The sequence below is a fragment of the Podarcis cretensis genome (assembly GCF_951804945.1).
Source record: "Podarcis cretensis genome assembly, chromosome: 1".
In the NCBI taxonomy this organism is placed as follows: domain Eukaryota; kingdom Metazoa; phylum Chordata; class Lepidosauria; order Squamata; family Lacertidae; genus Podarcis; species Podarcis cretensis.
In genome coordinates, this window is record NC_137170.1 from 34,428,710 (window position 1) to 34,456,180 (window position 27,471).

Here is a 27,471-nt window from a genome sequence, read left to right on the forward strand (position 1 = left end):
TCTTGTGTTCTTTGGAATGACTGCTCCAATGACTGAGAAAGCTCAGCAATGTTGGAGAACTCTGAAACTTAGTGGAAAAACATTTACTGTATCAGAATTCAAGGACAAATAGACATACATAGTATTGACTGCCACAAAAGCCCATGAACCCACCACCATTCTGGCAATCAGACAAACACCTAGCTCAGTCCAAAGTTCAACACTCAGGTACTTATGACTCAGGTCTTGTTGATCCACACCCAGTCTGCTTTTGAGTGTGTCTCTCAAGGCCAAACTCTCTCGACGTCAGGATTAGACAGGAGTAAGCATCAGGCAAGACAAAAGCTGATCTGAAGGGAGAGCGTGCAGGTGTCTGGCTCCCGTTTTGGAAGAAAATATGTTCTCTTCATTTCTGGTTTAATTATGCCCCCTTTACTCATAACAGGTGGTCAGGTTTGGAATTTGTAAAGTTTTGTTTCACCTCTAGAGTCCACATAATATGCCCAGAAAGCAAACATAAGAAAGAAAGGTCATAAGAAACTGCGCACAGAGCTACAATTCCTAGCAACCTTAATAAACTTCAGTTCCCAGAATTTTGAGGGGGAGGTCATGTGCTTTAAATGTGTGCTGGTTGTGCTTTAAGTATATGGTGTGGCTGTGCCCCCAATTTGGTCTCCTCAGAATAAATATCTTCTCCCCCAAACCATGAAATTAAGTTTTTAAAGCTATTGAAGTGATGTGATTCATGAAAATGAAAACAGCATCCCCAGTAATGTTCCACTGACCAACTCTGCATAGTGAGAAGATAAGAAACAATTTCTCTATGCTCTTCAGAATTCTCTATCATTTGGCTTATTTTATTTTACAAAAGTTATATATCACTTGGTTACAATAGAACCTCTAAGCAGTTTTTTAAGCCATTAGAGTTATCAATAAAAACAGCTCAAAAACAGGCATTTAAAAAATCTTCAGACAATCAATAGTAAACTAAAAAAAAAAAAAAGATTAAGACACATGTCAGCTATTATTGCTTATTACCAGCTTTTCATCCCTGCAGAAAATTGGTTGTCAAAAAGCAGACAAATAAAGAAAATAACCCTCCCCCTAATTAATACAACATATCTGTATGATAATAATTATAACAATACATCAAAATACAAAAAAGTAAGGAAAATCCCAGATTCAATATTTCAATAATACAATGGATCTGTTAATTCTATAGAAATGCATTCATAAACATTCCCTTCAACAATAAGAATTTATCTCAGTTAACAACAAAGCTGCCCTGAGATAAATATTATAGTATATTAATACCATAAGAAACCAGTCCAAAAGCAATATCAATCTTCAAAGTCACTAAAAATGCAGTTAATGCATAGTAAAACAATACATTTTGTTTTTTTTAAAATAATATTTATTAAATTTTAGTTTAACAATAAAATACATATATAATAACACAATCTTTTCCAATATCCACATTTCATATTCATCTTTGGACTTCCTCACAACCTTTGTTCCTGCTTTCTAAACTCATAAATTTTACCAGCAAATTATTAACTTAATTTAGTTCATATAATATAATTTCAATATTTAATATCTCAAATTTTGGGATTTAACTTACTCACATTGAAGCTTAATCATAAAGTATTACTTATCCACAATTTATCTTTTCATCTTCCAATTACTTTAAATTTAAATTCTTTATAACTCGTTTGTTGGAGCCATATTTTTACTAATCTTACATCTTTCTTAACATTCAAGCAATTTGCAATATTTTTGTAGATAGTCCTTGAATTTCTTCCAGTCTTCCTCCACCAGTTCTTCTCCCAGGTCTCGGATTCTGCCAGTCATCTCGGCCAATTCCATATAGTCTATCAGTTGCATCTGCCATTCTTCCAGTGTGGGTAATTCTTGAGTTTTCCAGCTTTTAGCGATGAGTATCCTTGCTGCTGTAGTAGCATACATAAAAAAAGTTCGGTCGTTCTTTTGCACACTCTGACCAACAATGCCCAAGAGAAAGGCCTCTGGTTTCTTAGGGAAGGTATACTTAAATACCTTTTTCAGTTCATTATAAATCATTTCCCAGAAAACCTTCACTCTAGGGCAAGTCCACCAGAGGTGAAAGAATGTTCCTTCAGCTTCTTTACATTTCCAACACTTATTGTCTGACAGGTGATATATTTTTGCTAGCTTGACTGGGGTCATGTACCACCTATATATCATTTTCATAATGTTTTCTTTCAAGGCATTACATGCCGTAAACTTCATACCGGTGGTCCATAACTTTTCCCAGTCAGCAAACATGATGTTATAGCCAATGTCCTGTGCCTACTTTATCATAGCTGATTTAACCGTTTCATCCTGTGTATTCCATTTTAACAGCAAGTTATACATTCTTGAAAGTATCTTAGAGCTGGGTTCTAACAATTCTGTTTCTATCTTTGATTTTTCCACCTGGAATCCTATCTTTTTATCCAACTTAAAAACTTCTTTAATCTGAGCATAATGTAACCAATCTCGCACTTTATCTTTTATTTTCTCCATACTCTGCAACCTCCAGGTATCTCCATCTTTTTCTATAATTTCCCAATATTTCGGCCATTTGGCCTCCATATTGAGTTTTTTCAGGGCCTTAGCCTCCATTGGTGATAGCCACCTTGGGGTCTTGTTTTCCAATAAGTCTTTATATTTCAACCAGACATTAAATATTGCTTTTCTGACAACATGGTTCTTGAAATTCTTATGTATTTTAGCCTTGTCATACCACAAATATGCATGCCACCCAAATGCATTGTTGAATCCTTCCAAATCTAAAACATCAGTGTTCTCAAGAAGTAGCCAGTCTTTCAGCCAGCAGAAAGCTGCTGATTCATAATACAACTTTAGGTCTGGCAGGGCAAATCCCCCTCTTTCTTTAGCGTCAGTTAATATCTTAAACTTGATACTGGGCTTTTTGCCCTGCCAGACGAATCTTGAAATATCTCTCTGCCACCTCCCAAAACACTCCATTTTGTCCACAATCTGCAAAGTTTGAAACAAAAATAGCATTTTTGGCAATACATTCATCTTAATAGCTGCAATACGTCCTGACAAGGAAAGTTTCAATCTTGACCAAACATCTAAATCTCTTTTAATTTCAGACCAACATTTTTCATAATTGTCTTTAAATAAGTTCCTGTTCTTCGCTGTTATGTTTACCCCTAGGTATCTCACTTTTTTAACCACATTTAATTCTGTCTCTTTCTGAAACCTTTCTGATTCTGAAGAAGTCAATTTTTTTTCTAAAACCTTGGTTTTTTGCTTATTAAGTTTAAATCCCGCCACTCGACCAAACTCATAAATCAGTTGTAATACCCTTTTAGTACTAGGCTCTGGCTCCTGTAAGGTCAAAACTAGGTCGTCTGCAAATGCCTTCAGCTTATATTGTTTCGCTCCGACCTGGATACCTTCCACCAACCGGTCTCCTCTGATCATATAGTAAAACAATACATTTTGTACACAATAAAACAATTACACTAGCATGCAGTCAAAAAAGTCAATAGCTGAAGCAGTTTTAATCTATGTATCTAACTAACAGTAGGCAAAGCAAAAATATTGTATCAATAGATATGGTGAGGAAGTCACAGCAGGACATTCCTTATTAAAGGGAAATAATTTCCACTGTTTTTGGCATGTTAAGATACCTAAGAATCCTGTGTGTTAAAATCTGGTCCTGCTAACTTGAAACTGAAGCAAAGTGAAATAATCGGAATGGAAATAAAATATTTTGAAACACTTAAGTGCTTTTATGGAAATGTTTGAAACAAAACACCAGAATGAGAACAGACAAAAATGTGAAAACCCATAGTTATCAAACCCCATCCCCACCACTCCGGTTTCAAAGAATCCTTCCAGCACCAACAGTGTGCCCTGTTTTCAGTATCCAGTGAGCTGCTTCACCTTCACAGACTCTTGCCTTCCATTTATCAGGGTACAGAAATCTGAGGGCAGTCATAAGGCATACTGTACTGATAAATTTATGCATGTACCTGACCCCCTGGAGAAAGACTGGCATGCAATATTTGACAACAGGCCTGGATTCAGTTCTTGGAGGTCATAGACAGGTTCCAGACTGATGCCTTCAGTTACTATGTCCACTCAATCAGTGCAAAACGGTGAAAAATCCATCTATCTGCAAGAATCATAGACATTGTAGAGTTGGAAGGGTCATCTAGTCAGATTCTCCCTTACTGTACCACTTATTGCTGAGGGATGTTTTGTTATGGCATATATACCAGTGCTATTTTTCTAGAAAAGGAACTCACCATAGACACCTCCCTTGTTCTCTTAGAATGGTGATGGTGCCTACCTGAGAGGTGCCAGAACTGAGTTCTGGTGAGTTCCAGTGGAAATAAAAGCCCTGCATATACCCTGAGGAAAAGAAGTGTACCAGATAATATGTAATGTGTTTTATACTACTTTTTTTTAAAGATTTGCCTTGAGAGAGTCTTTAAAGCTCTTTTGTTGACCACCAGCATTACACTTTCCATTTTTAAGTTCGGAATAGAGTACAGTGGTACCTCGGGTTACAGATGCTTCAGCTACAAGCTCCCCTAACCCAGAAATAGTACCTCGGGTTAAGAACTTTGCTTCAGGATGGGAACAGAAATCGCACGGCAGCCTTGGGAGGCCCCATTAGCTAAAGTGGTACCTCAGGTTAAGAACAGTTTCAGGTTAAGAAAGGACCTCCAGAACGAATTAAGTTCTTAACCCGAAGTACCACTGTAGTTGCTATGGAAGACAATAATCAGGCATCCGAACAACAAGACCAGTCCAAAAAGTTGATGTTGAAGAATCATTGCTTCAACACTGTTAAAACTGTGTTTATGGAAGCAGTGGCGTAGCGTGGGTTGTCAGCACCCGGGGCAAGGCAAGTCATTTGCACCCCCTAACCCGCGGATTTGCGCCCCCTAACCCTAACCCCCAGATGTTGCGCCCAGTGCGGCCGGGCCCCCCTGCACCCCCCACGCTACGCCACTGTATGGAAGACAATCTTACTCGGCCACGAGTGACGCCAGAGAAGAAGAAGAAGAAATGTGTTTAACATGGTTTATATAATACAACTCTGAATTTTATTGCTGTGTATGGCGGACTTAAAACACTGAAGCATTTTAAATTTTTCATTTGTCTGGCCACTTCTATTTTATAAGTGCATTCATCATTTTATCAGTCATTCATTAATGTTACATTCATTTTATTGCTTATATTTTGGTGGCTTTTTTTCTTTTCTTTTAAAACTCTTTTTCTTTGTTACTTTCTTATGGCAAGGTTTGCAGCTATGGGGAAGTCTATAGCTCTGTGGTTCAGTATCTTCTTTGAATGTGGAAGGTGCCAAGTTCAGCATCTCCAGGAAAGAACCCTGTCTGAAAATCCTGCTGTCGGCCAGTATAGGCAATACTGCACTAGATAGACCTTGATAAAGGGTAGCTTCCCATGTTCCTGTGTTTACCTCCTCTGGAGGTAGCAGCGATGGCAGCTGTAGTTTGTATGTTTTAAAAGTATGGTTGTGAGTTTCTCTAGTCTTTTTATCTTTAGTAAACTGCTTTGAGATTTATTTATTTTTTACAATCAAGAGGTGTGTAATTTTTATTAAATAAATAAATAAATAAATAGCAGCAACAACAACCATAAAATTAATCATGATTTGACATCCAAGAGCTTTTTGCAGGATGAAAAGAGAATAACATGGAACTGAAGGAAAGCATGTGAATTTGTTAGAATGCAGTTCTAAATGCACATAGATGCATACACTATACACCTTGATGATTTTATGCCTAGACCTAAGCCATCACTAACACATGAACAGCAGACAACATGACGAAGGAGACAACTGAGCCTGGTCATATAAATTTCCAGAAGTGTATATGTAATAGTCTCTTGCAGGAAAAAAAATTAGTTTTATTTTTTAAAAAACCCTGTGGCACCTTCAGAACTACAAATTCATTACGGTACAAGCATTAATGGACTCAAGTCCCCTTGACTTGCATCTGTTGAAATGGCCTTGAGCCCACAAACACTTCTGCTGTAATAAATTTGTTAGTGTTTAAGATGCCTCAAGAGTTTTAGTTGGTTTTGAAGACAGAGGTTTATGTAGTTTGCTTAAGAAAACAAGAGACAAACAGTATCTTTTTAACCTTTCATTATTGAAAATAATTAGATATTCATGGGGTTGCTCAGTGCAACAAGTATTTAACTGTTCTGGAGAATGAAAGGTGCCATGATAAACCCTCAGAGAATAAAATTCCCTTAGATGCTTGGATATTTTCTTTTCTTAAAAATGTTTTTTCCTTGGGGGAGAGGAGACAGGAAACTGTTGGAGGGGAAATCAAAGGGTACAGGCCATGCCTGGATACTTTCAAAACCATCATAGGAATCTTCCTCATCAAGCTGCCACAGGGTGGTCATCACTGCTATGTATAGGAAAGTATTAGAAAATAAATATCTCTGGAGGCCTAACAGCTATTAAATTGTCTTAGTGGCTGCATCAATCCCACTGGTGGTGATTTCGAAAGACCTGTGGGAATACTCAGGCAGTGATGGATTTGGGCTCTCAAATTTCAGTGGCACCCTGTGCAATGCTAAAATTCACCGGCCCACCACCTCTCCAACTCCATCCTACAGCATTGTTGTGTCGCCCCCTGCAGCTACCCTCTGACCCTGGACCCCGAGCTGAAGCAGGGCAGTGCTTCCATATATACCAGCCATCACACTCAGATAATTTGCTCCTAACCACTCTCACCAGGATACATATTCTTTGTCTATATTTACCATTGATCCTGGGAATAGGCTAGGAAGAGACACGGTTTTCAAGGAGAGGAGAAAAATAACTGCTGGGAGAAGGAGAGGGGAAGTGTGATCTTGCCTTAGCAGGGAGTAAGGAATGTGGGGCAGGGGTTGCCTGCCTGTGTAATTTTGTTGTTGTTGTTGTTTAGTCGTTTAGTCGTGTCCGACTCTTCGTGACCCCATGGACCAGAGAACGCCAGGCACTCCTGTCCTCCACTGCCCCCCGCAGCTTGGTCAGACTCATGCTGGTAACCTCGAAAACACTATCCAACCATCTCGTCCTCTGTCGCCCCCTTCTCCTTGTGCCCTCCATATTTCCCAACATCAGGGTCTTCTCCAGGGAGTCTTCTCTTCTCATGAGGTGGCCAAAGTACTGGAGCCTCAGCTTCACAATCTGTCCTTCCAGTGAGCACTCAGGGCTGATTTCCTGTGTAATACTATCTATAAAGCACAGCCTGTAGAGTTTTTTCCTCTTACCACTGAACCTTACGAGAAAGAAACTCTGGAGGTAGGATTAGCGAGAAGTATATCCACATCCACGGGAGAGGACACATGCAGGTGTGAGACCCGAGACCTCACATTTCTGTTATTTTTTCCCCTCAATTTAAGCACTAGACTTTTACGAATATTTAGATTGCTGCTGATTTAAGCGAAGTGTGCCATGGGAAAAAGTTCTGCATTGATCAGGAAGGAAAAATCAGAGCTGCCCAGAAGCGTTCGGCGGGCAGTGGCGCGTTAGCACTGAAGGAACTGAGTTCGAAAGCAACGACAGTTACCCAGAAGCGGTGCTGGAAGATGCGACCGCTCGGTAGTTATTCTTTGATTGACGGAAGATCGACGCTCGGCTTCTCTCCGGCGCTCCCGGCTTGCAGTTCTCGCAGCGCCCGGTAGAGGCTACTGCAGATCGTCTCAGGCCAAAGCGAACGCGCCTTAAGGAAGAAGCGCGAGTCCCCGGAGTTAGTAATAACCTTTGCTACCCACAGGGCGCCTCGATGCCCCTTAAACAGAAAAGGCACCCTCTGAGTTTAACGACTCAGTGGCAGATTGCAGGATTTCCCTCCTCCACTAAATGCCTTGGGTTCTTGTTCCACGGGTCACGCTTCGCATGGGCAAGTAAAAGTGAACTGGGACTTGTAGTTTTTGCTCCATCAGTAGATTACGCGCACACCGACACCCCAGCAAACCCACAGCACAGCTTCTCGTCCTCCCACTACCAGTACCACCACTGCCCAGGGTCGACCGAGCACGCCATTGATATATTTAACAGGGATCCCCCCCCCCCTTTGCTGAGTGACTCCAAGTGACCAACGGACAAGACAACTGAGCAGCTGGTGGGTCCTTGCCTCTCCTCCGTCGCCTTCAAGGCAGGGATCACGCTTCTGTTGTGGGTAGAAACGAATAAATAAGAACAACCAAATTTGGTCTGTGTCCTCCAGAAATCATTCCATAACTTATTTGATTTAATTAAAAAAAAGAATTGCGTGGTAATTGACGCGGGAGGCGGTTTGTTTGTATGTTGGGTTGTCTGTTTTGGGTTTTCAGACGAGTAGAGACGTATTCGTTTTCCACAAAGCAAAGGCAGAACCAAGAGAAATTAACACATAGCGTTGAAACTGTTGGTTTCTGAAATAGGTGGGCAGAGAACGCCGGGGGTGGACCGAGGCAGGGTGTTTGGGGTTTAGAGGGTCTCCAGCTGTTGTTGGACTACAACTCCCATCATCCCTAGCTAGCGGGACCCAGTGGTCAGGGATGATGGGAGTTACAGTCCAACTGGGTTGGCGACCCAAGTTTGGGAAACACTGCGTTAGAAACTCCCCACACGTGGAGTGTGATCCTCAGTTGTCACAAGCACATACGTGGGTGGGGAGGAAAGAAATGCAAAAGGTTGGAGTTAAAAACCAAAGGGATGCAATTCAAGGAGAACTTAGAAGCATGCTTACATACGCTGTGAATTATCACAGGCTACTTTGGTATCCCATTGCCATTTACTCGCCCCGCCCCTTTTACACCCACGCACTTGAGAACTGAGGATCGCATGTACAGTATACAAAAGCCAATGCGGTGTAATGGTTAGAGTGTCAGACGAGGACCTGGGAGACCACGGTTCAGATGTCCACTCAGGCGTGAAGCTAATTGGGTGACCTTAAGCTAGTCACCGTCCCTCAACCTAACCTACCTCACAGGGCTGTTGTGAGGATAAACACGTGGAGGAGAACCATGTATGCCGCTTTGGAGGAAAGATGAGGTGGAAATGTAGCAGATAAATTTTAAGTAGGAAAATGTGTTCGTCTTTGAGGTGTCGCAAGCCTCCTTGTTTTTTGTTGAAACAATCTAAAATAACTACCTCTCTGGAAAGGCTACATTATCCCAGGAAACCTGATCACAACCCTCTAAATTAGGCCAGTAGAATAATTTTCGTATTAGGAAGGCGGGTTTCCTGGAAAGATCATAGCTGCAGAAAGATTTAGACCTTCCTTGCTAAGACGTCAGTCCTGTCAAGCTACAGTAGTTCCCAGTCCATGAACTCAGGGATTGATCGTCTTAAACAAAGAGTGTGCTGCAGATTCACTACAGGACAATTCTCCAAGTTGGGAGAAGAGGAGGAACCATGGCATTTAAATCGGGGTAAAAACTGAGTCACTCCCCCGTCCTACAACTACCTCTTTTAATGGAATCTTCTGAGCACCAACCCCTTATTCTCATAGTATTTACTAGGCTATCAGGGTGACTAATTTCAAGGTGCTGAGTCTTACAGTCCTGTGGAGCTGCTGGAAAGTGGTCATAGTCTGCAGATTATCTGGGGTTTTCAGATTTAATTCAGCCTGCCTACACACCCAACACGCACTGAATAGATGCCAACACCTACGCAGAAGATAGCGGAGGAATATTGTATTTTATTACTTTTAAGCCTGTTGTAGATTAATCGAGGAGGTGAGTATAAACTGCGAAATAAACTAGTAGCAGGTTCTTAAAAACCACGCACTGTTGTCTGTGGAACGCTCGCCCACAGTAAGCTGGAACAGTCACTTCCAGGGATGGGGAACCTGTGGTTCTCCAAATGTTGCTGGACTACAGCGTCTTTATCCCTGACCATTGGTCATGCTGGTTAGGGACGATGGGTGCTGGAGTCCAACAGTATCCGGAGGATCACAGGTTCTCCACAGAATGGTCTGGCTGGAATATGCACCCAGTTGTCGTCGGTAGTCTAAGTCTAGCTGTGTTCCAAATGCGCTGGAGCCATTTAGGGGGGAAAGCCGTCGGCAACTTAGGCAGGAGCCTTGCTACTCTGCTGTCTGAAACAGGCATCGGGCAGAAGTAGCAGAAAGACCTCCCCTTCTCGGGTTTGTTTCCAGGTAATCCGACAGCCGAATGATAAACAGATACACTGAAGAAGAAATCGTGCTTTGCATATTGTAAAGCGCGCATAAGTTTGCAGGAAGAGGGAAAAGGAACTGAAGATAACAGGATCCAATCCAAACCCGCCGCTTTAAAAGAGGACCATTGGGATCTTCTGTGTTTAAGACCTAGATCTGGTATATCTGAGGCGAAATGAGACTGGAAAGGGGAAATAAATCTTATTATCTGGTGGCACAAGCGCCATACACACCTTTGCAGCTCCTTCTTAAGCCTGCCTCTCTGTAGACTGCCAGGTTGGAAAGAATGGCAGGAATGGACCATAGAGGAAGCGTAGGGTAGCTATAGATATATCTGGAGCAGGAAAGGGACAGAGAGTAGCTGAGGGGCTGCTGAGCAGGCAAAGCAGTTGTAAACCAAAGAAGTGGCGGACTAGCTGTAAAGAACTGCGCCCCATTGTTCCTTCGATCAATTTGTGCCCAGAGCTCAGTCAAGAAACTTACTTTGAAAGAGTCCCTACTCCGAGCGATATGAAATGTTACCAAAGTGACTGGCTATGTGCAGAGTGCTTTTACCACTTCGCCAGTGAGTTGCTGCATACTTCCCGGATAAAGTTCCACGGGATGGGGTGGAGACGCAAGGTGAAGCCTTGGTGGCGCTCGTCAGGTGTGGGTCTGGAAGAAAGAGTGGATGGAAGGAACAAGATAAGGGCCTCCGAGCCTGAAGGACTTGAGCTCGTAGTCCTTTGAAAGCCCTGCCTGCTGGGCACTTGCCCGCGAGTCGTCCAGGGGCAACGCTTGTCACCTACTTTCCGAAGGAGAAGGTGATGCCAAGAAGGCAACTGGGGCATGGGGACCGCACTGTGCCTCAGTGTCATGGTCTCCTTCACTGGTTACTGTGTCATGGTCTCCTTCACACGTATGGCGCCCCATAACTTATTGACTGCAACTGACGCCCCGATGTTATTCCTTCATCACTAGAGCGCAGGTGGCAGGTCATCTGACCTGAAACAATGGCTGTCAGTGGAGCGAGTGTGGGGTCACACATTGCGCTCCCCAGAAAGTGCGCAGCTACAGTTAATGAACTGCAGCGGGGAAGAGTCGCTCACCTTGTATTCGTTTGAGCTTTGCATAGAGACCTAACAGACCTCTCTACCTCTTGCATGCCATGCCCACTGAATTATTTCCTCTCTAGCCCTGCATATGTACGTATGTGCCCCACGCAACTGGTGAAGTGGGCTTTATTCCATAGAAACGGATAACCACCATACATCTATATTAGCCCTTTCGGTTCCATATTCGGTTCCATTCTCTTTTTTGCAGCAGCATGAGGAGGCTGTATTCGTCTCCCTCCGGTATCACGTAAAGAGAAATCACGTGGATGTGCAATGTATGTGTGAATCAGCCCCTAAACGAAACAGGAACCCAGTACTAAAATCTGACCAGTGAGACTTAGCTGTCTTTAGAACTACAGCCCATAAACCCAATTAGACCCATTCCCAAGGAAAATGTTCACAACCGCTTTTTGACTGTTCACCCCGGGGAAGCAGCCGACTTCCATATAGTGTATTTATTGCATTTATATCTCACATTTTTCTCCGAGCTCAAAGTAGTGTCCATGGTTCTCCTACTCCTCATTTGATCCCTACAGCAACCCTATGAGGTTGGTTAGGCTCAGAGACAGTGACTGGTCCGTGGTCATCCCGTGAATTTCACCGTCAAGTGGGGAGATTTGAACCCAGGTATTCCCAGGGCCTGGTCTGGCATTCTAACCACTACACCGTGCTGGCTTTGTTAAGTAGCTGGTGGTATTCTGCAGGAAAAGGCTATTTCCCAGTGGTCCTGTTGATTTTTCTTGCTTTGTTTTGGTGGTTGACTTTTGCTCACGGAGGCAGTGCTTGCTGGAAGCGCATGTTTCCTGAGAGACCCTGGATGATGATGATGATGATGATGATGATTACTATTATTATTATTATTTATTAAATTTGTATACCGTCCTAAACGCACAGATCTCAGGGCGGTTCACAACATAAAAACACAAAATACACAAGAAAAATAAAAACAAGGACAACCCAACTGTCCCCCATATGCAGTCAGACCATGGACTCATCTAGCTCATCTGGAGGTGACAGGAGACTGTCCCAGCCGAATGTGGAGATGCTGGAGATGGGACCTGGAATGCAACTCACGTGCCCCATCATTCAACGACGGCTCTTCTTCAATCTTTCTGGGCAGGTCCCCAGCCCGAGAATGCTCTTGGCCAACCTTCTGCGGCGGGGCAGCAAGCAGCATCTCAGCCTCTTCTCTGCTTCCTTCGGTTGTTTTCTCTTTGGTGCCTCTGGAATGTAGTCATATCTGGGACTGACAGAGAAGGAAAGGCGGTGTTTTGTTTGTGTGTGCGTGCGTGCTGATGATTTCACTATCTTGCAGAGGAGAGTTTTAGCTGTTAACTTTCCGAAAAGGTCCTACTTTAGACACCAGGCGAAAACATTTCTCTTCTCCTAGGCCTTTGGCTAATTAAACCATCTATGATCTTTTAAATTGCTGCGGGGGGTACTGTTTTTGTTTGTTACTATGGTATGCATTTTTGTGTTTTTTACATTGTAAACCGCCCTGTGATCCTCGGGTGAAGGGCGGTATAGACATTTAATAAATAATAATAATGAAATAATAAAGTGACTTATTTTGAACGCAACTGTGGGGGCGGGTTACATTGACCATAGAGCATCCTGCTTCGCCGGCTGGAGCGTTCACCACCCCCAAGAGCTTCAAGGCGGACTTAGTTGTGCCTTCATTCTTACGGAGTAACCTCCCCGCCATCTTTTCCCTTTCTTCTTTTTAAAGCCTTCTTCTGGCAACCAACAGGTGCATTGAGACTGAAGCTTCTGCGGACTGCAGCCCACTTCGTAAAATGCAGGAACTGCCATTGGTATAGCACTGTGGGTGGACGAAAGTGGACGCCAAAATTAATATCTCTGCTTTAGTATTCGCTGGAATAAATAAATACAATTTCTCGCAACTAACTACATCCTTCCGGGATCCAGAACAAGCTTGTCTACAATGCATTTTTATGCTTTAAAAACTCTCCCCATTTCTCTCCCTCTCCCTCTTCTTTTCTCTTCATTTTCTGACTTTGGTACTGCCTGATTCTTTAGCCATGAAACGAGCTACTGCAGGCGGCAGCAACCTATTTCATTGTATGGGTGAAGCAGTGGTATGGGTACAGAGACGCTCTGTGCTGAAGTTCGCATAAACAGGTGAGGTGATACACCTGTTCCTGGGCTGTGTTGCTTCAGCCCAAACTGAGAACTAGCAGGGAGAGCTACAGAAGCATGCTGCTTTCTGGAGCGTCAACTATGTATTAGTTAGATGTATGAGAACACAATAACATACGAAGAGCCTGCTGGATGTGTCTTTCATTGCCTTCAGAAAGCTCAGACCATCCTTTTGGTTTCAACATAACATGCAGCTTCAGGTTACTTAGGTTGCTTGTATCCAAAGACGAACAATCTAAACAGGACAGCCTACTGGCCCACGATGACAGTCCTGATGAATTAATACAAGATGCCATAGGAGCAGGACGCAGGTGCGTTTGAAAGTTCTTGCCACAGTAACCTGAATGACATGGCAATCTTTAAAACTTTCCTTAGAAGGAAGAGGTCCCATCATGATAGCTGTGCACCACCTCCAGTCTCCAAGGTGAGATGCCTTAGCTGCTGGGGAACAGCTGCTCTTGCGCTCACGCCCTTCCTTGTGAGCTTCTCATAGGCATTGATCTGGGTACCGTGAGAACACGATGCTGGACAAAATAGACCTTGGGTATGAGTCATCAGGGTTCTTCTTCCTATAGTCTTCCGTTCAATGCGGACATATTTTCCACGAAGGCGTTTTGAAGTGGAATGTTATGGTGCTGCAGCCTTGATTCCGACTTTAATTCTCTCAAGTGCAGCCCATTACTTTATTGGGACTGTCCTAAATTCCAGAAGTGGGGAGTTCTAACCTCAATTTTTCTCTGAAAAGTTTACTCATGGAGTACAAACTCAGAATCTCTACTTGAGTACAAGGGTATCAGGTATGTGGATTTCACAACCGGAGCAGTGGCAGGTTTAGGGCAAAACTGGGCCGGGCCAAAACCCAGCAGCCCACTCAATAGAACAAGCGAACAAGCAGGAAGAGCTTAACTCCCCAAACCCACAATCCGTTTACCATATTTTGAAGCAAGTGAAGTTGTACCCATAAAAATAGCGGGTGGCGATAACACCACTAAGTGAAGTAATTGCGTTAACTTAACCATCGAGATAATAAAACAACACCATTAAAGAGCAGTATCTAAATGTGCCAAACTATGCCACTGCACCAGAGAAACGTATGAGAACTAGAGAAGCGCTTTCTCCACTTCCGGTTCCAGGTACCTCGAATGAGGCAAATCACATCGAAACAGGGGGAATGTAACAGGGGGAAGACCAAGACCCCTATAAACGTATGTGGAAGCAATGACATAGATTTTCAGTGGAAGAGACTATCAGCTGAGGTCAAACAAAGCCCGCTTCTTCCAAAATCTTTTTTTTTAAATAATATTTATTACTTTCCCAATTTAAACACTACAAAAAATAACAATACAATACAACACAAAAACACCACACAACACCAACACATTTAAACTAACAAAACCAAACAAAAAAACCCAATTTAAAACACATCAAATAATTTCAATATCTTATCTTTCATTCACTTATTTCCGCGACCTCCTCACACCTCCCTTTTTGTATTCCACTTCTGTTAACTGTTTCAGCAATTCCTTTCCATTTTTCTGTTTTCTGTCCTATAATTATCTTAACACATTCTAACCTTATTTTTCCCTTTAATACTCTATTAATCTATTTATACTTAATTCCTTATAACATTTCAACTAAAGCCATATAACTTCATTCCAACATTTTCCTACCATTCATTAATTTTACAGTATTTCCGTAAATAATATTTAAACTTTTCCCAGTCTTCTTCCACCAACTCTTCTCCCTGGTCTCGGATTCTGCCAGTCATTTCCGCCAGTTCCATGTAGTCCATCAACTTCATCTGCCATTCTTCCCGGGTGGGTAAATCTTGTGTCTTCCAATACTTCGCGATAAGTATTCTTGCTGCTGTTGTTGCATACATAAAAAATGTTCTATCCTTCTTTAGCACCAATTGGCCGACCATGCCCAGGAGAAAAGCCTCTGGTTTCTTCAGGAAGTTATATTTAAATACCTTTTTCATTTCCTTATAAATCATCTCCCAGAATGTCTTAATCCTTGGGCATGTCCACCAAAGGTGAAAGAATGTACCTTCAATCTCATTACATTTCCAACATTTATTATCGGGCAGATGGTAAATTTTTGCAAGCTTGACTGGTGTCATGTACCACCTGTAAATCATTTTCATTAAGTTTTCTCTTAGGGCATTACATGCCGTAAATTTCATACCTGTGGTCCATAACTGTTCCCAGTCAGCCATCATTATATTATGTCCAACATCTTGTGCCCATTTAATCACAACTGATTTCACCATTTCATCCTGAGTGTTCCATTTCAACAGCAAGTTATACATTCTTGACAAATTCTTGATATTTGAGTCTAACAATTCTGTTTCCAATTTTGATTTTTCCACCTGGAAGCCAACTTTTTTGTCCAAATTGAATGCCTCCATTATTTGGTAATAATGGAGCCAGTCTCGCAATTTATTTTTCAATTTCTCAAAACTCTGCAATTTTATTCTGTCTCCATCTTGTTCCAAAATTTCCCAATATTTCGGCCATTTGGCCTCCATATTGAGTTTTTTCTGTGCCTTCGCCCGCTTCTTCCAAAATCAATGCTAAGCCACAGATCTTTTGGGGAAGTGAGGGTGGCACTCATTCCACAATAATCCAGCTCAGTCCATTGTGGCTACTCCCGCCAGCGGCCGTTAAGACTGCAGCCTCAATAGAATCCTCAGTTTGCAATTTGGTCAGGACTCTTCCACTTAAACCCGCTTCCCCAGCCCCCTTATTTGAACGAGTGGTTCTAAAAACAGCTCAGACTCGGAATTCGTTCTCCTTGTTTCAGTGGCGCTCAGGGAACCGTCAGGGCAGAACTTCCGGGCAGAAGCCTAGGGCCCCATTCAGCAGACTGAGCAGGAGGGTCCCTGAAGCAGTCTTGGGTCATTTTGGAGCAACGTCTGGAAACACACAGAGTTCAGCCTCAAAAGGTGGAGGCAGGCTTCAGATTGTCCAGAGTCTAGGAATCATCTAACTGCGCCACTTATGAGACTGACATCCACCCTAAACTGTTTGCTCCCAGGAAACAGAGAATCCGGGGGGGGGGGGGAGCCTGAAGGGATGGGTGAAGTCCAACCTCCGTGTGTTTAAATGTGGTGGCTGCTCCTCAGCCGAAGTCCAACAAGGTTGGCTTGCTTTGTGATGAAACCTGTTGGAAAGGCGGGGGGGGGGGGCGGGGGGCGCTTCCTGAAATCCAGCCTCTGCACAATCGGGGAGAATTGATAAAGTGTTCCTGAACCCTCCCAGCTGAAAGGAAATAAATGTCTTGGGAAGACGTTAGGCGAGACCACTCTGGTTTAAGGGCGTTATTCATTAAGTGCCTAAGCGGGTGCTTAATTTAAGCAAGAGCGTCTCTAGCATTCACAGCGAAGAACGCCATCTTAAGCACACTCACTTTGGAAGGAAAGTTTCCTAAGGAGGGGTTGACCTCTAGCCAAGAAATCCTCTGTCGGGGGTCTGAATTAACCGCCTCATTGAGGCCTGCTGAACAGCAGGACCTTGGTCCTGTTTCTATTTCGGGTGCGGCCGGGAAAAAAATTAAAGCCAACCTACTGCGTTGCGACTTCTAAGAGATACCTTGTTTTATTAAGGCTTTTCTCTCCTTATTTATCTTCCTTCCTTTTTAGCACAGAGAAGCGCCTCCATTCCTCCCAAACCTTTGTAGAAATACCACTTTCTAATCCACTCCTCCCGGTCATTGTGGCTACTCCCTTCAGGGGTCCTTCACGCGGCAGCCCCCAAACGGCCTTGTCAGTAGAATCCACAATTTACAATTTAGTCGGAGCTTGCCCATTTAAAGCAGCCCCTCTCCGCCCCCGCTTTTAATGGCCAGTTTTCTCCATTCACTTGGAAAGCGCTTGGCAGCTACACTGAAGGGCGGCAAGGGGAGCCTGGGGGGGGGGGAGGTGAGCTCTCTCCGGAGAGCCCCGGTGAGCTCCTTTCAAGAAACGACTCCTCTGAGTCCCCGCCATCTGGTGTGGAGGAGCCTGGAAGACGCTGCAGGTTCGGGGGGCACCGTCCGCGTTGAGGTTGGCACCGTTTGAGTAAGAAAGTCCTCCCCTCTTCTCCTCCCCACCCGCCCCCTTTCCACCCAACGTGGAGAGTTATCAGTCGGATTTTGTGGGGTCAAACTATTGAAGCCGTCGGACAGTAAATCAAAAGCATTTCGCAGACACCGGGAGGTGGGGGGGGGGGGGGAGGTTTGGGAGACAGTGACTCTTCTAAAGGGCATGGGCCGAAGGGGAAACCCTTTAAGCAGGCCAAAGGCATTGCATTTTTCTCCTCCTTTCTCTTTACTTTTGCATTCCCTTCTTTTTATTGACTGATTGGTGTTAATTCAGCCAGGTGAATGGATACGGTGTGATTAGGCTAGTAGCAGTGAGCACCGAGAAGGAAGGCGTCGGTGGTTTGTGCAAAGAAAGGCTCCCTCCAAATTTAGCTGGAAAGGGAGATTTCCAAAGGAAACTTTCCTCGCCAGTTCGAGGAGGAGAGATTAAATTGGATTGATTAGCTGTGGGAAAGCAGATAGCCGATCCGGAGGAGCGTGAACGGGCTTGCCTCTGACAACGCCTGGTACTTCGGGAAGTAAACCCGATTCACTTTAGCGGAACTTAATTCGGTTTAAGAGGCAGGCTATGAAGACACGCCCGGCTTTCCAAATGCGAATGAGGGCTAAAATTAAGAACGAGCCGCTCTCCGCTCAATTCCCACATGTCAAATAAATTTTACCAGGGCTACTCTGGAGTAAAGGTCAGTGCCACCCGTTTACTCCAGAGTAGTCCAATCCGAGTCCACGAAATTGCTAAAGAGTCGGTCCATCTTAATATGGACATTGTAACGAATCGATCTGCGGAAATGATCGATGGTGCAAAATCAAAGTTCCCTGATGCTGGAGGTCAGTTTTGTTTTAAATCAAGGGAAACTATTTCCAATACCAAGTAAAGCTGCTCAGGAACGGGGTGGAAATATGACCCGGGCCCCGTAAATCGGCCTCGGTTCAAACGCCTCGGCTCAACTGGTTTGGGGCTCAGGGTGTATCATTGAAAATCTTCCCTCAGGGGGCGATCCACCTCCTGTTTAGTTCCATTGCAAAATTCCCATTTAATTCTATGACAAAATTCCCGCATGACACTCACGTGAAGATAGAATGATCAAACCATCCCTATCTGGAATAGCCAAGTCCCACGGTGGACAGGTATTCCCTCTTCCTCATCAGGAAAACGGTCACATTTTTTTTAAAAAATAAACAAACTTAATAAGGCACGCCTAAAGGGGAGCGCATACGAAATATCCACCTTTCCACCCCAAGAAGCACTCCCAAGAAAATATTGGAGTCGAGCGGGCGTGGGCTTTAGAGGATGATGAAATCCACACTCGTTACAAGAAATAAACGAGAAAACAAATAATATCAGTGCATGCTGGTTGTATATATCACAAAACAACAGAGGCATCTTCCACTGCTCAAGAAGGAACTACCTTGCAGTACACGTTGGCAGATTCGTTTCATTGTAAGGAAGCTTTCGAGATCCATATTTTCTAGTAACGTGTATTTGTGCGTGAGTATATAGTATGTGCGTGTGCGTATCCTCTGTTTCTAATGCATCCTAAAATGTTTACTGAACAATCCTAATGGTTTGAGCTGCTGCTAGACATTTTTAAATATATATAAAATGGTAAACAATTTGGATGAGTAGAGTGAACTGAGTTCAGTTCCTTAAAACGATCAAGTTATTGAGTATATAAAAGTAGGAAAAGGAGGGAGGGAGGAATCTAAAAGCCGTTATCCCAATAAGTATGCCAGTCCTGTATCTATATAACGTATTTATTAAAAAGTTGAGATGAGATATTTTCAAGAAATCAAAAGAGTCATTAGTACAACCAGATATTATAAAGTCTTTGTACTACAGCTTGAATTTATGACCGTAACAGATATTGAAATTCACCCCTCGGTATTTTAGCATACAGTTTTGTGACCTTATAACTAGTTTTGGTGTTACTATGTGTTTTGCATTCTCATTATAATTATTAGCCGAACAGTCATGAAATCACCAATCACTTCTAAAAAATACATTTGGGAAGGGAAAAATAACTTTCGATTCCCCAGTAACTAAATTATTTTAATCACTTCGGTGAATAGATTTCCCCAAAAAAGCAAATAAAGAAATGGCGCATTAACTCAGAGGCGAGCAGAAAGGCCCCCTTTCCCCTTCCCAGCATTTGCGTCAAAACAGGGCTCAGAAGTGCCCAGATTTCGAAGTTTTAAAGTTTCCCCTTTTCCTCACGAATCCAGAAACTCCCCAAAACCCAAAAACAGATACTCTCTTCGATGCGAAGAAAACTTCTTGGGAACGAAGTTCCCTTTGGTTGCCTTCCAAGAAATCTATTTAGGGCGGTGCGTTATTTGTACGCGGTTCACACACGTGAAAGTTGTTTCCACCGTAAGCGCCGCGTCAGATCCTAGCCTAAAGCATCCCTCGCCCTGTACACCTCAACTTGGGGTGTGGGTCCGTCCCATTCATTTCCGCGGCATCGACTTCCGAGCGCGCTTGGGACTGCAGCGTTAAGACGGCAGCTATCTGTAACTTGGCGCCGGAGAAGTCGAGGGGGAAACGGAGGGGCTGATGGGGGGGGGGGGGGAGTTGCTGCAATTATATTGGCGTGGAGAAGCTCACCTCTTGCCGAGCGGCAAAGTATAATCACCGCGCAGGCTTCGACTTGAAGGCTGGGAAGTCTCCTCTGTGGGCACCTACTTTTCTCCTAAGCGCTTTCTTGCCTCCTCAACGAGAGGCTCCCAATTGAAGGGAAATGATCCTTAGGCACTAATATCGAGCCGGTGACAAAGCGACTGGCCATTTACGCCGCCACTTTAGACAAAGATATTTAGTTATCCCCGGGTAGCTGCAAGTGCACTTTCGCCTTTATTTATTTATTTGTTTTAAAACCACAACCCCAGCCGAGAGACGCCAACATATTTACCAGGGGCAATTACTTAACTGTTGGGACCTAACTGTTATTTGAGATTCTATTATTATTATTATTATTATTATTATTATTAACAAAAAACAAAAACCCTACCAAGTTAATTGCCCCCCTCCCTTGCCTTGCTATTTCCTTCAGCTTGAAAGAATCGCTTTATTAAATTAGGTGCCAACGCTCTAGGCCTGGGTGAGGAAGGGGCTGAGTTTCCCCTCCCCACTTTGCGTTATTTTCCTTTTCTTCTTTGCCCGCCCACCGCCTTTCGCCTTCCCTTCCAACGATGGGATTCTTCCCTCCCTTCCCTGCGGAACTTGCGCGTGTTAAATATCGCTTGGAGCAAGGGCGCGCGCCCCTGGATCGACGAGCCGCCTAAGCAGACCTTTTTGGAACGGAGCCATTATGAAGAGGCAGATCCGACACACCCACGCATGCCCATTAAAATCAACCGGGGAAATCCTCCACCCGCTTGAGCGGGGCGTAGGATCGTGCCCCTCGAGGCTCCCTTCCCCCTCCACCCCCAGCAGCGCGCCTTAACCGGCTTGTGGATCGTGGTGGAGCCGCCTTCAAGCCTCCGTCCCCCAGGCAGCTCTCGATTTCTCTTGACACCGAGGTGGCCGCAATTAGGCTGAGCGGAATATTAGGAAATGAAAGACACAATTCTCCACTGGCAGGGTGATGACCTAACAGGTCTTTTCCATCCCTGGCGCCTCTGATTCATAAATAACCCGAGAAGCTGCTTTTAAGCTTTAGACGTGGCCCGGAGGAGTGCGTGACACGGTTCCTATTGGAAAATAACAAACGGGCTCTTAGCTTTAATGTGTTTTCCAGCAGCCCATCATCCTTATACAATTGCTTTACACACATTTCTATCCCCCCCACCCACCCCGCGCAACATCCCCCACCCCCACCCCAAAGTTCCAGCTTCCATCTGCCTGCGGAGTAACGAGCTAGACAAAACGATCAGATGATTGCATGTACAGAGAACATATATTTGGCGAGGCGCGGGCGGCGCGGGCGGGGAGGGGATGCGCTGGGAGCCTCGGACAGATAAGCTTCCTATAGGCTCTATAGCTTATGCCTCCTAAGCAGCGCTGATAAGGCAAAAGTAGTTTGCTCTAGACAACCCTCCGCGCCTCTCTCGAGGCTCCGTCCAATGTCTGGCCAGAGAGCGGATTCCTGCCAACTTGGCGATGTAGGAACGCTCCATCCCGGTGCTATTTCACACAGAGACTGTTCTTTTCTTCCTCGGGTGCTTACGAAGGGGAGGCGGGGGCGGGTGATGGTGGTGCTTGGTGGTGGCTAAATCCAGTCCTTCAGTCCTGACCTTCCTCGTTCAGACTGAGGTAGGAGGAGGAGGAGGAGGAGGAGGTGTGTGGGGTGAATGGGGGGAGCGTGTGGGGCGGTGGGTGGGTAGTTGGGTGGTAGTGGGTAAAGAGGGCTTAGGATCCGAACGGGCTTCCTTTTTGTGAAACTCGCCCACGGGCGGGGCGGGGGAAGGAATAAAGCTCCCCCCCCCCAGCGCGCCTCTCCCAATCCTCCTTTCTCCATATTGGAACCTCTTTAGAGCCCCATCTCCAGCCTTAGGGTTCGATTCGCACCCCTCCCGAACAATAAATCCATAAACCGAATGATTCGGGGGAGGGGAGAAGGCAGGACTTTCCCTTTCAACCGTTGCATTTTTAATTTTTTTAAGGCTTATGATATATACAAATATATATATATTTAAAATAATAAAAAATAAAGGCTGAGTGGGCAGGTGGTTCGGGTGGGAAAGCCTGAGAAGTAAAGGAGGGGGGGAAACTTAAAAGGTGTTTACCTTGTCATCAGCATGTACGCTAATTATCTCGGGCAAGATGTGGGGTTCTATTGTCTTGTTGCTTTAGTGCCTATGCCCCGCCTCTGGTGGCAGCCTAAAACCTGGCGTCTGGCTAAAACAAACGAAAGGCAGCTCTGAGCCTCCACTCAATCCAATTAAGGCGGACTTGGTCCACTCGGTTACGTGTTCATCCAACAAGATCGGCGTGCAGGCAACACACCAGAATATTTGGCAAAAAAAAAAAAAAAGGCTAGAGAGTGAGTGAGTGAGAGAGAGAGTGAGAGAGAGAGTTTTGCCTCCCCTTTCCCTTTTTTTCCCTCCTCTCCCCCCAGCCGCCGAATCATGTCGATGAGCCCAAAGCATACGACTCCTTTCTCAGTGTCTGACATCTTGAGCCCCTTGGAGGAAAGCTACAAGAAAGTGGCCATGGAGGGGAGTAACTTGGGCGCTCCTCTGGCAGCTTACAGGCAGTCGCAGGTGGCGCAGCCGGCCATGCAGCAGCACCCCATGGGCCACAACGGGACGGTCACCGCTGCCTACCACATGACAGCCGCCGGGGTCCCTCAGCTCTCGCACACCGCCATGGGGGGCTACTGCAATGGCAACATGGGAGACCTTCCACCTTACCAGGACACCATGAGGAACAGCGCTTCCGCCACCGGCTGGTACGGGGCGAATCCGGACCCCCGCTTCTCCACAAGTAAGTGCTCCGAGCTTTCCCCCCTTCTCCTTCTCTCTCCACCTTTCCCCGTGGCGCGGTCCCAGGCAGACGGGGGAGTGTGGGGCAGCAGTTAGAGCGGGGATGCGCGCGAGCGGGAGCATTTGGCATGAAGCTGGTCTGGATGTTGCTCCCCCCGCCCACTCCCCCAATTTTTGTGTATTAATAATAACAACAACAAAAATTGCGACCGGTTTCTGACCTTGTCCTGGACTCCTGGGCTCTGGTCTGCTCCTGGCTTTGGCTGGAGGGAGTCAGGGGCATCTCTTGCGCCTTATGATTAATCTCAGCGGCTAAGCGCATTCACAAAGAGAGGAAAAGCGTTTTATTGGACAAATGTGGGTGGCTGAGACCAGGAGGGGAGGAAGGGACTTACGAATAAAGAATAGTGCGCACCCGGAAGAAAAGAAAACGTGCGAGGGAGCGCGCTTGAATATAGGAAATAATAAAATGTTTGGACGCCAAACAAATTGTTCAAATAAAACCCTAAGGCGAGAGTCCGTGAAGACGATGAGGTTCCAGTGGCCCTTTAAAGTGTAAATAAAAACTGAACAGGTGCGAAATGAATTGGATCTGCTTTAGAAGTAGGAAGGCAGGCTCTGGACTACGTCTAAGGGAAATAATAAACGGAGAGAAATAGATAACCCATAAAGGATGTGAAAAGGGAGGGGAAGTAACGTTTATTATTTTTTGACAGGTTATTATTATTTTGACAAATTACAAGGTGTAAACAGCGTTGCAAAAGTGGAGTATATGGTTCTTAGATTATCCTTAGATTATCCTTTCTTAATGTATGCAGGAATGTATGTGTGAGGTAGATAGACAGATAGACAGATATGCATGAAAACGCTGGAATGTACACCCCAGCAAAATGTCCCTTTTTCTAAATTTGAATTCTCCTCGCTGGCCGTTTCTGCCACTTCTCCACGAGAATATTTTTTTGTTCTTGTTTTAGGGGGGGGGGAGGGTTACAGGGTGGAGAACGTACTCTACAAAGCCACCAGATACCTTATCCGTTTCAAATCCAATTTAGAAACGGATTTCTGCTTATTTTTCAGCATCTTGCGCGTTGACATTTTCACCGGTATCGATGTAAACTGGTATTAGTGTTGTGGGGATTTGACCAGATATTATGATTTAGCATTTATTATTGTGGTTGTTGTTATTATCATGTCTAGGGACGTGTCAACCATGGCCTCCCCCCCCCCTTTGTGGATCTGGATCCCGATAACCGGATTCGGCCTCCCGGCGCGCGGGCCGAGCCCGCTACCCGCGGGTCTGCCGGAGTCTCTCCTCCTGGGCTTTGCTCTTGGTTCCGCTGATTAACGCTCCTTCCCCCGCTGTTTCTCCCTCCCTCCTTCCCACAGTCTCCCGCTTCATGGGCCCATCGTCGGGGATGAACATGGGCGGCATGGGCAGCCTGAGCTCTCTGGGCGACGTGAGCAAGAGCATGGCCCCGCTGCAGAGCACGCCCCGTCGGAAGCGCCGCGTGCTCTTCTCGCAGGCGCAGGTGTACGAGCTGGAGAGGCGCTTCAAGCAGCAGAAGTACCTGTCGGCGCCCGAGCGGGAGCACCTGGCCAGCATGATCCACCTGACGCCCACGCAGGTCAAGATCTGGTTCCAGAACCACCGCTACAAGATGAAGCGGCAGGCCAAGGACAAGGCGGCGCAGCAACAGATGCAGCAGGACGGCGCCTCTTGCCAGCAGCAGCAGCAGCAACAGCAGCACTCGCCCCGACGGGTAGCCGTCCCGGTCCTGGTCAAGGACGGCAAGCCCTGTCAGGCGGGCTCCAACACGCCCACTGCAGCGGCGGCGCTCCAGGGCCACCACCAGCAGCAGGCTGCGGCCACCGCCATCACCGTGGCCTCCAACGGCGCCAGCCTGGGACAGCACCAGAGCCACCAAGCCAGCAGTGCCGGCCAGTCGCCAGACTTGGGCCAGCACGCGGGAAGCAGCCCCTCGTCCCTCCAGAGCCAGGTGTCGGCTCTGTCCCACCTGAACTCGTCCAGCTCGGACTATGGGACGGCCATGTCTTGCTCCACCTTGCTATATGGGAGGACCTGGTGAAAGGGGCCGCCCCGACGGGGCCCACCACCTCGTCCTTGTCCGACGGGCTGACCCCTTCCTTTTCTTTTTCACACGCACACATACACGCACACAGAAACACACACAAATACACGCACCCTCCTCCTCCTCCTTTGACTTCCTCCCTTCTTCTCCTTTTTTTCTGCTTTTGTTTTGTTTTTGTTTTTAAAAAGAAAATATCAGAACTGTGGGGTGGGGTGTTGTGTCCTTGGGACAGACGAGAGGACCAGAAGCAGACTTCTTAAGTTGTGAAATGGCTGCCGTGTTGCTGAAGGCCCCGGAGCGTTTTTCTGGAGGAGTTTGGTGGCCCCTGAGACCCACGATGGACCGTGTGCCCGCGGCGTGAGGTGGATCTCCAGTGGACGCTTGTATGTACAGATAAGAAAAACAAAAAAACAAAAAACCCTCGGGGCGAAGGGTGGGTCTTTTCTCCCCTCCCTCACCGCCCCCAAAAACTTTAGCGTCCCCCCCTCCTCCTCCACAAACACACACTCTTCAAAAACAATGCACAGACGGAGAACCTTCGCTGGCCTTCAGCCCAGACGGTGGATGGAAACGCGGGTGCTATCACGGCTTAGCTTCCCCTTCCCCCTTATGTTCGATGTGAACCTGTAGCTGTATAATGCTGTCAAAAACGTTGGACTAAACCCATAGTTTTTAGTATCCTGACTATTTTGTTGATTAAAAGGAATATATCAAGCAACGATCTACCAAACAAATCAAAACTTTTAAAAAATAAAATAAAATAGGAAAACCCACTTTTTAAAAATAAATAAATATGGATGTCCACAGATCGGTGAAATTATTTGGCGCACGTTTATCTTCCTTTCTCTCTCTCCGCCCCTTGTAACTTATGTAGATATATTTGGCTTTAAATATACTTCCTGGGGAGTTTCTAATAAATTATAAAGATCACTTATCTTTCTTATTGCCCTTTGCTATTTCCCCAACCTTCCTATCACCTCCAAAAAGAAAAGAAAAAGAAAAAAATGCAATTCGGGAGCCGAATTTGCGCAATGTTAAGCTTCCTTCCCAAGGCCCGTTGAATTCAACGGGGAAAGCGGCCCAGGAAGGACGATCGGGTCCACGTTTCGCGGAAACTGATCAGCACATACAGATATAGGATCGATTCGTATGTTATATTCCCGATTAACTAGAGAATACGACGACAGGGAGTCCTGCCCGAGATAAGTAGCAAGGCACGGAGACAAGGAAATCCAAGTGGCGTCTTTCTCAGAGGAAAGACAATATTTGCAGACCCACTAATCGAAATCCCAAAAGGGTGCTTTTAAGATGCTGTTAATGCAGGGAAAGGAAGCTAACGAGGAGCGTACTAACAGGGTTGGGGAGGTGGATATCAAGTCTTTGTAAAGAGCGTCCAGATTTATTAACTTGTAAAAACACCATTTCTACAAAGGTTTCCTATGTAATTGTATTTTAAGGAAAGTACAGTCATCTTATTTATAATCAAAATAAAACGATAGTTTATTGTGCACGAGGTGTATCGTGTAAATTGAATTAACCTTGAAGCGCGCGCGCACACAAAGTGTATTGGGGGTGTCTGAGATATATATATGTGTGTGTGTGTATATACGTATATGCATATATATATATATATTGCCCTCCCTTTCCGATTTTCAACATTTCTTCGACTTATTGGGAGAGGGCACAATATTCAGGCCAGGTAGATTTGTCGATGGCTATGAACTGAGAATAGTTTTATAACTTTCCCGTTGTTTTAAGCCGGTAGAAGAAGTCACGACGTCACGAGCCAAGAAACAGACGGCGCTCAGAAAAGGAGTTTCCAGGGGAGGGGGCGGGAGAGCAAAACGAAAAGGCTTTACATCCAAGTAAAGCGGCTTTCTGCCCATCGGACATCAGATTGTTGTAGGCAGGGGAGAAACAAACCAAAACCCAAAGCAGCCTGCGAGGCAGAGCCCACGTGAAGCTTTCGGCTGATCGCGCTGCAAACCGTCGGTCTACGGGCATCTCTGGATAATGATCAAGCAAAAGGGTTTAATCATTCTTTGCTTAGGAGCCCTGGCCGGATACGTAATCCTAGCTTGGCTTGATATATCCAATATATTTATATCTGCAAGGGTGAAGGGCTCAGGAACCCAGAGAGAGAGAGAGAGAAGTGAATGATGGGATGAGAATTGTACAGGCAGAAAGAGCTCCAACCACCGCGCAAACGAAACGGCTACACAGCCGAAGCAGAGAATCCGCTCCCCTCTAGGGCTGGTGGCGAGGGTAGGGTGGGGTTGGGGGCTGGGATCGAGGCTTGGTTCTTGATATAACGATATGTGCACATGTATGCGTCTCCAACTCTTCGTCACGTGTGTCAGCAGAGAGATATTAAATATTCGGTGCAATATGTAAAATGTAGTTCTCTTGTTTACAGAGGGAGAGCGAGAAAGTGAGAGACTTTGG

General features: G+C 45.3%; 1 protein-coding gene and 1 long non-coding RNA gene across 3 annotated transcripts; one reads left to right on the plus strand and one right to left on the minus strand.

The window, feature by feature from the left end:
- Positions 1 to 4,128: 4,128 nt before the first annotated feature.
- Positions 4,129 to 22,570, minus strand: LOC307204361. The gene is made up of 4 exons (XR_013833637.1): positions 22,238 to 22,570; positions 20,118 to 21,202; positions 12,934 to 13,091; positions 4,129 to 4,146 (listed from the first exon to the last, which is right to left on the minus strand). It is a non-coding gene; the product is annotated as an uncharacterized lncRNA (long non-coding RNA).
- NKX2-1 (NK2 homeobox 1) lies at positions 17,441 to 26,534 on the plus strand. 2 transcript variants are annotated; one of them, XM_079955130.1, is made up of 3 exons: positions 17,441 to 17,448; positions 22,570 to 22,937; positions 24,323 to 26,534. In XM_079955130.1, exons 2-3 carry the CDS (start codon positions 22,580 to 22,582, stop codon positions 25,021 to 25,023), a joined length of 1,059 nt encoding a protein of 352 aa, XP_079811256.1. In that variant the 5' UTR covers positions 17,441 to 17,448; positions 22,570 to 22,579; the 3' UTR covers positions 25,024 to 26,534. The 2 variants fall into 2 exon arrangements, with proteins under 2 accessions (XP_079811256.1, XP_079811255.1); XM_079955129.1 differs by lacking the exon at positions 17,441 to 17,448 and adding an exon at positions 21,668 to 21,764.
- The last annotated feature ends 937 nt before the right edge of the window (positions 26,535 to 27,471 follow it).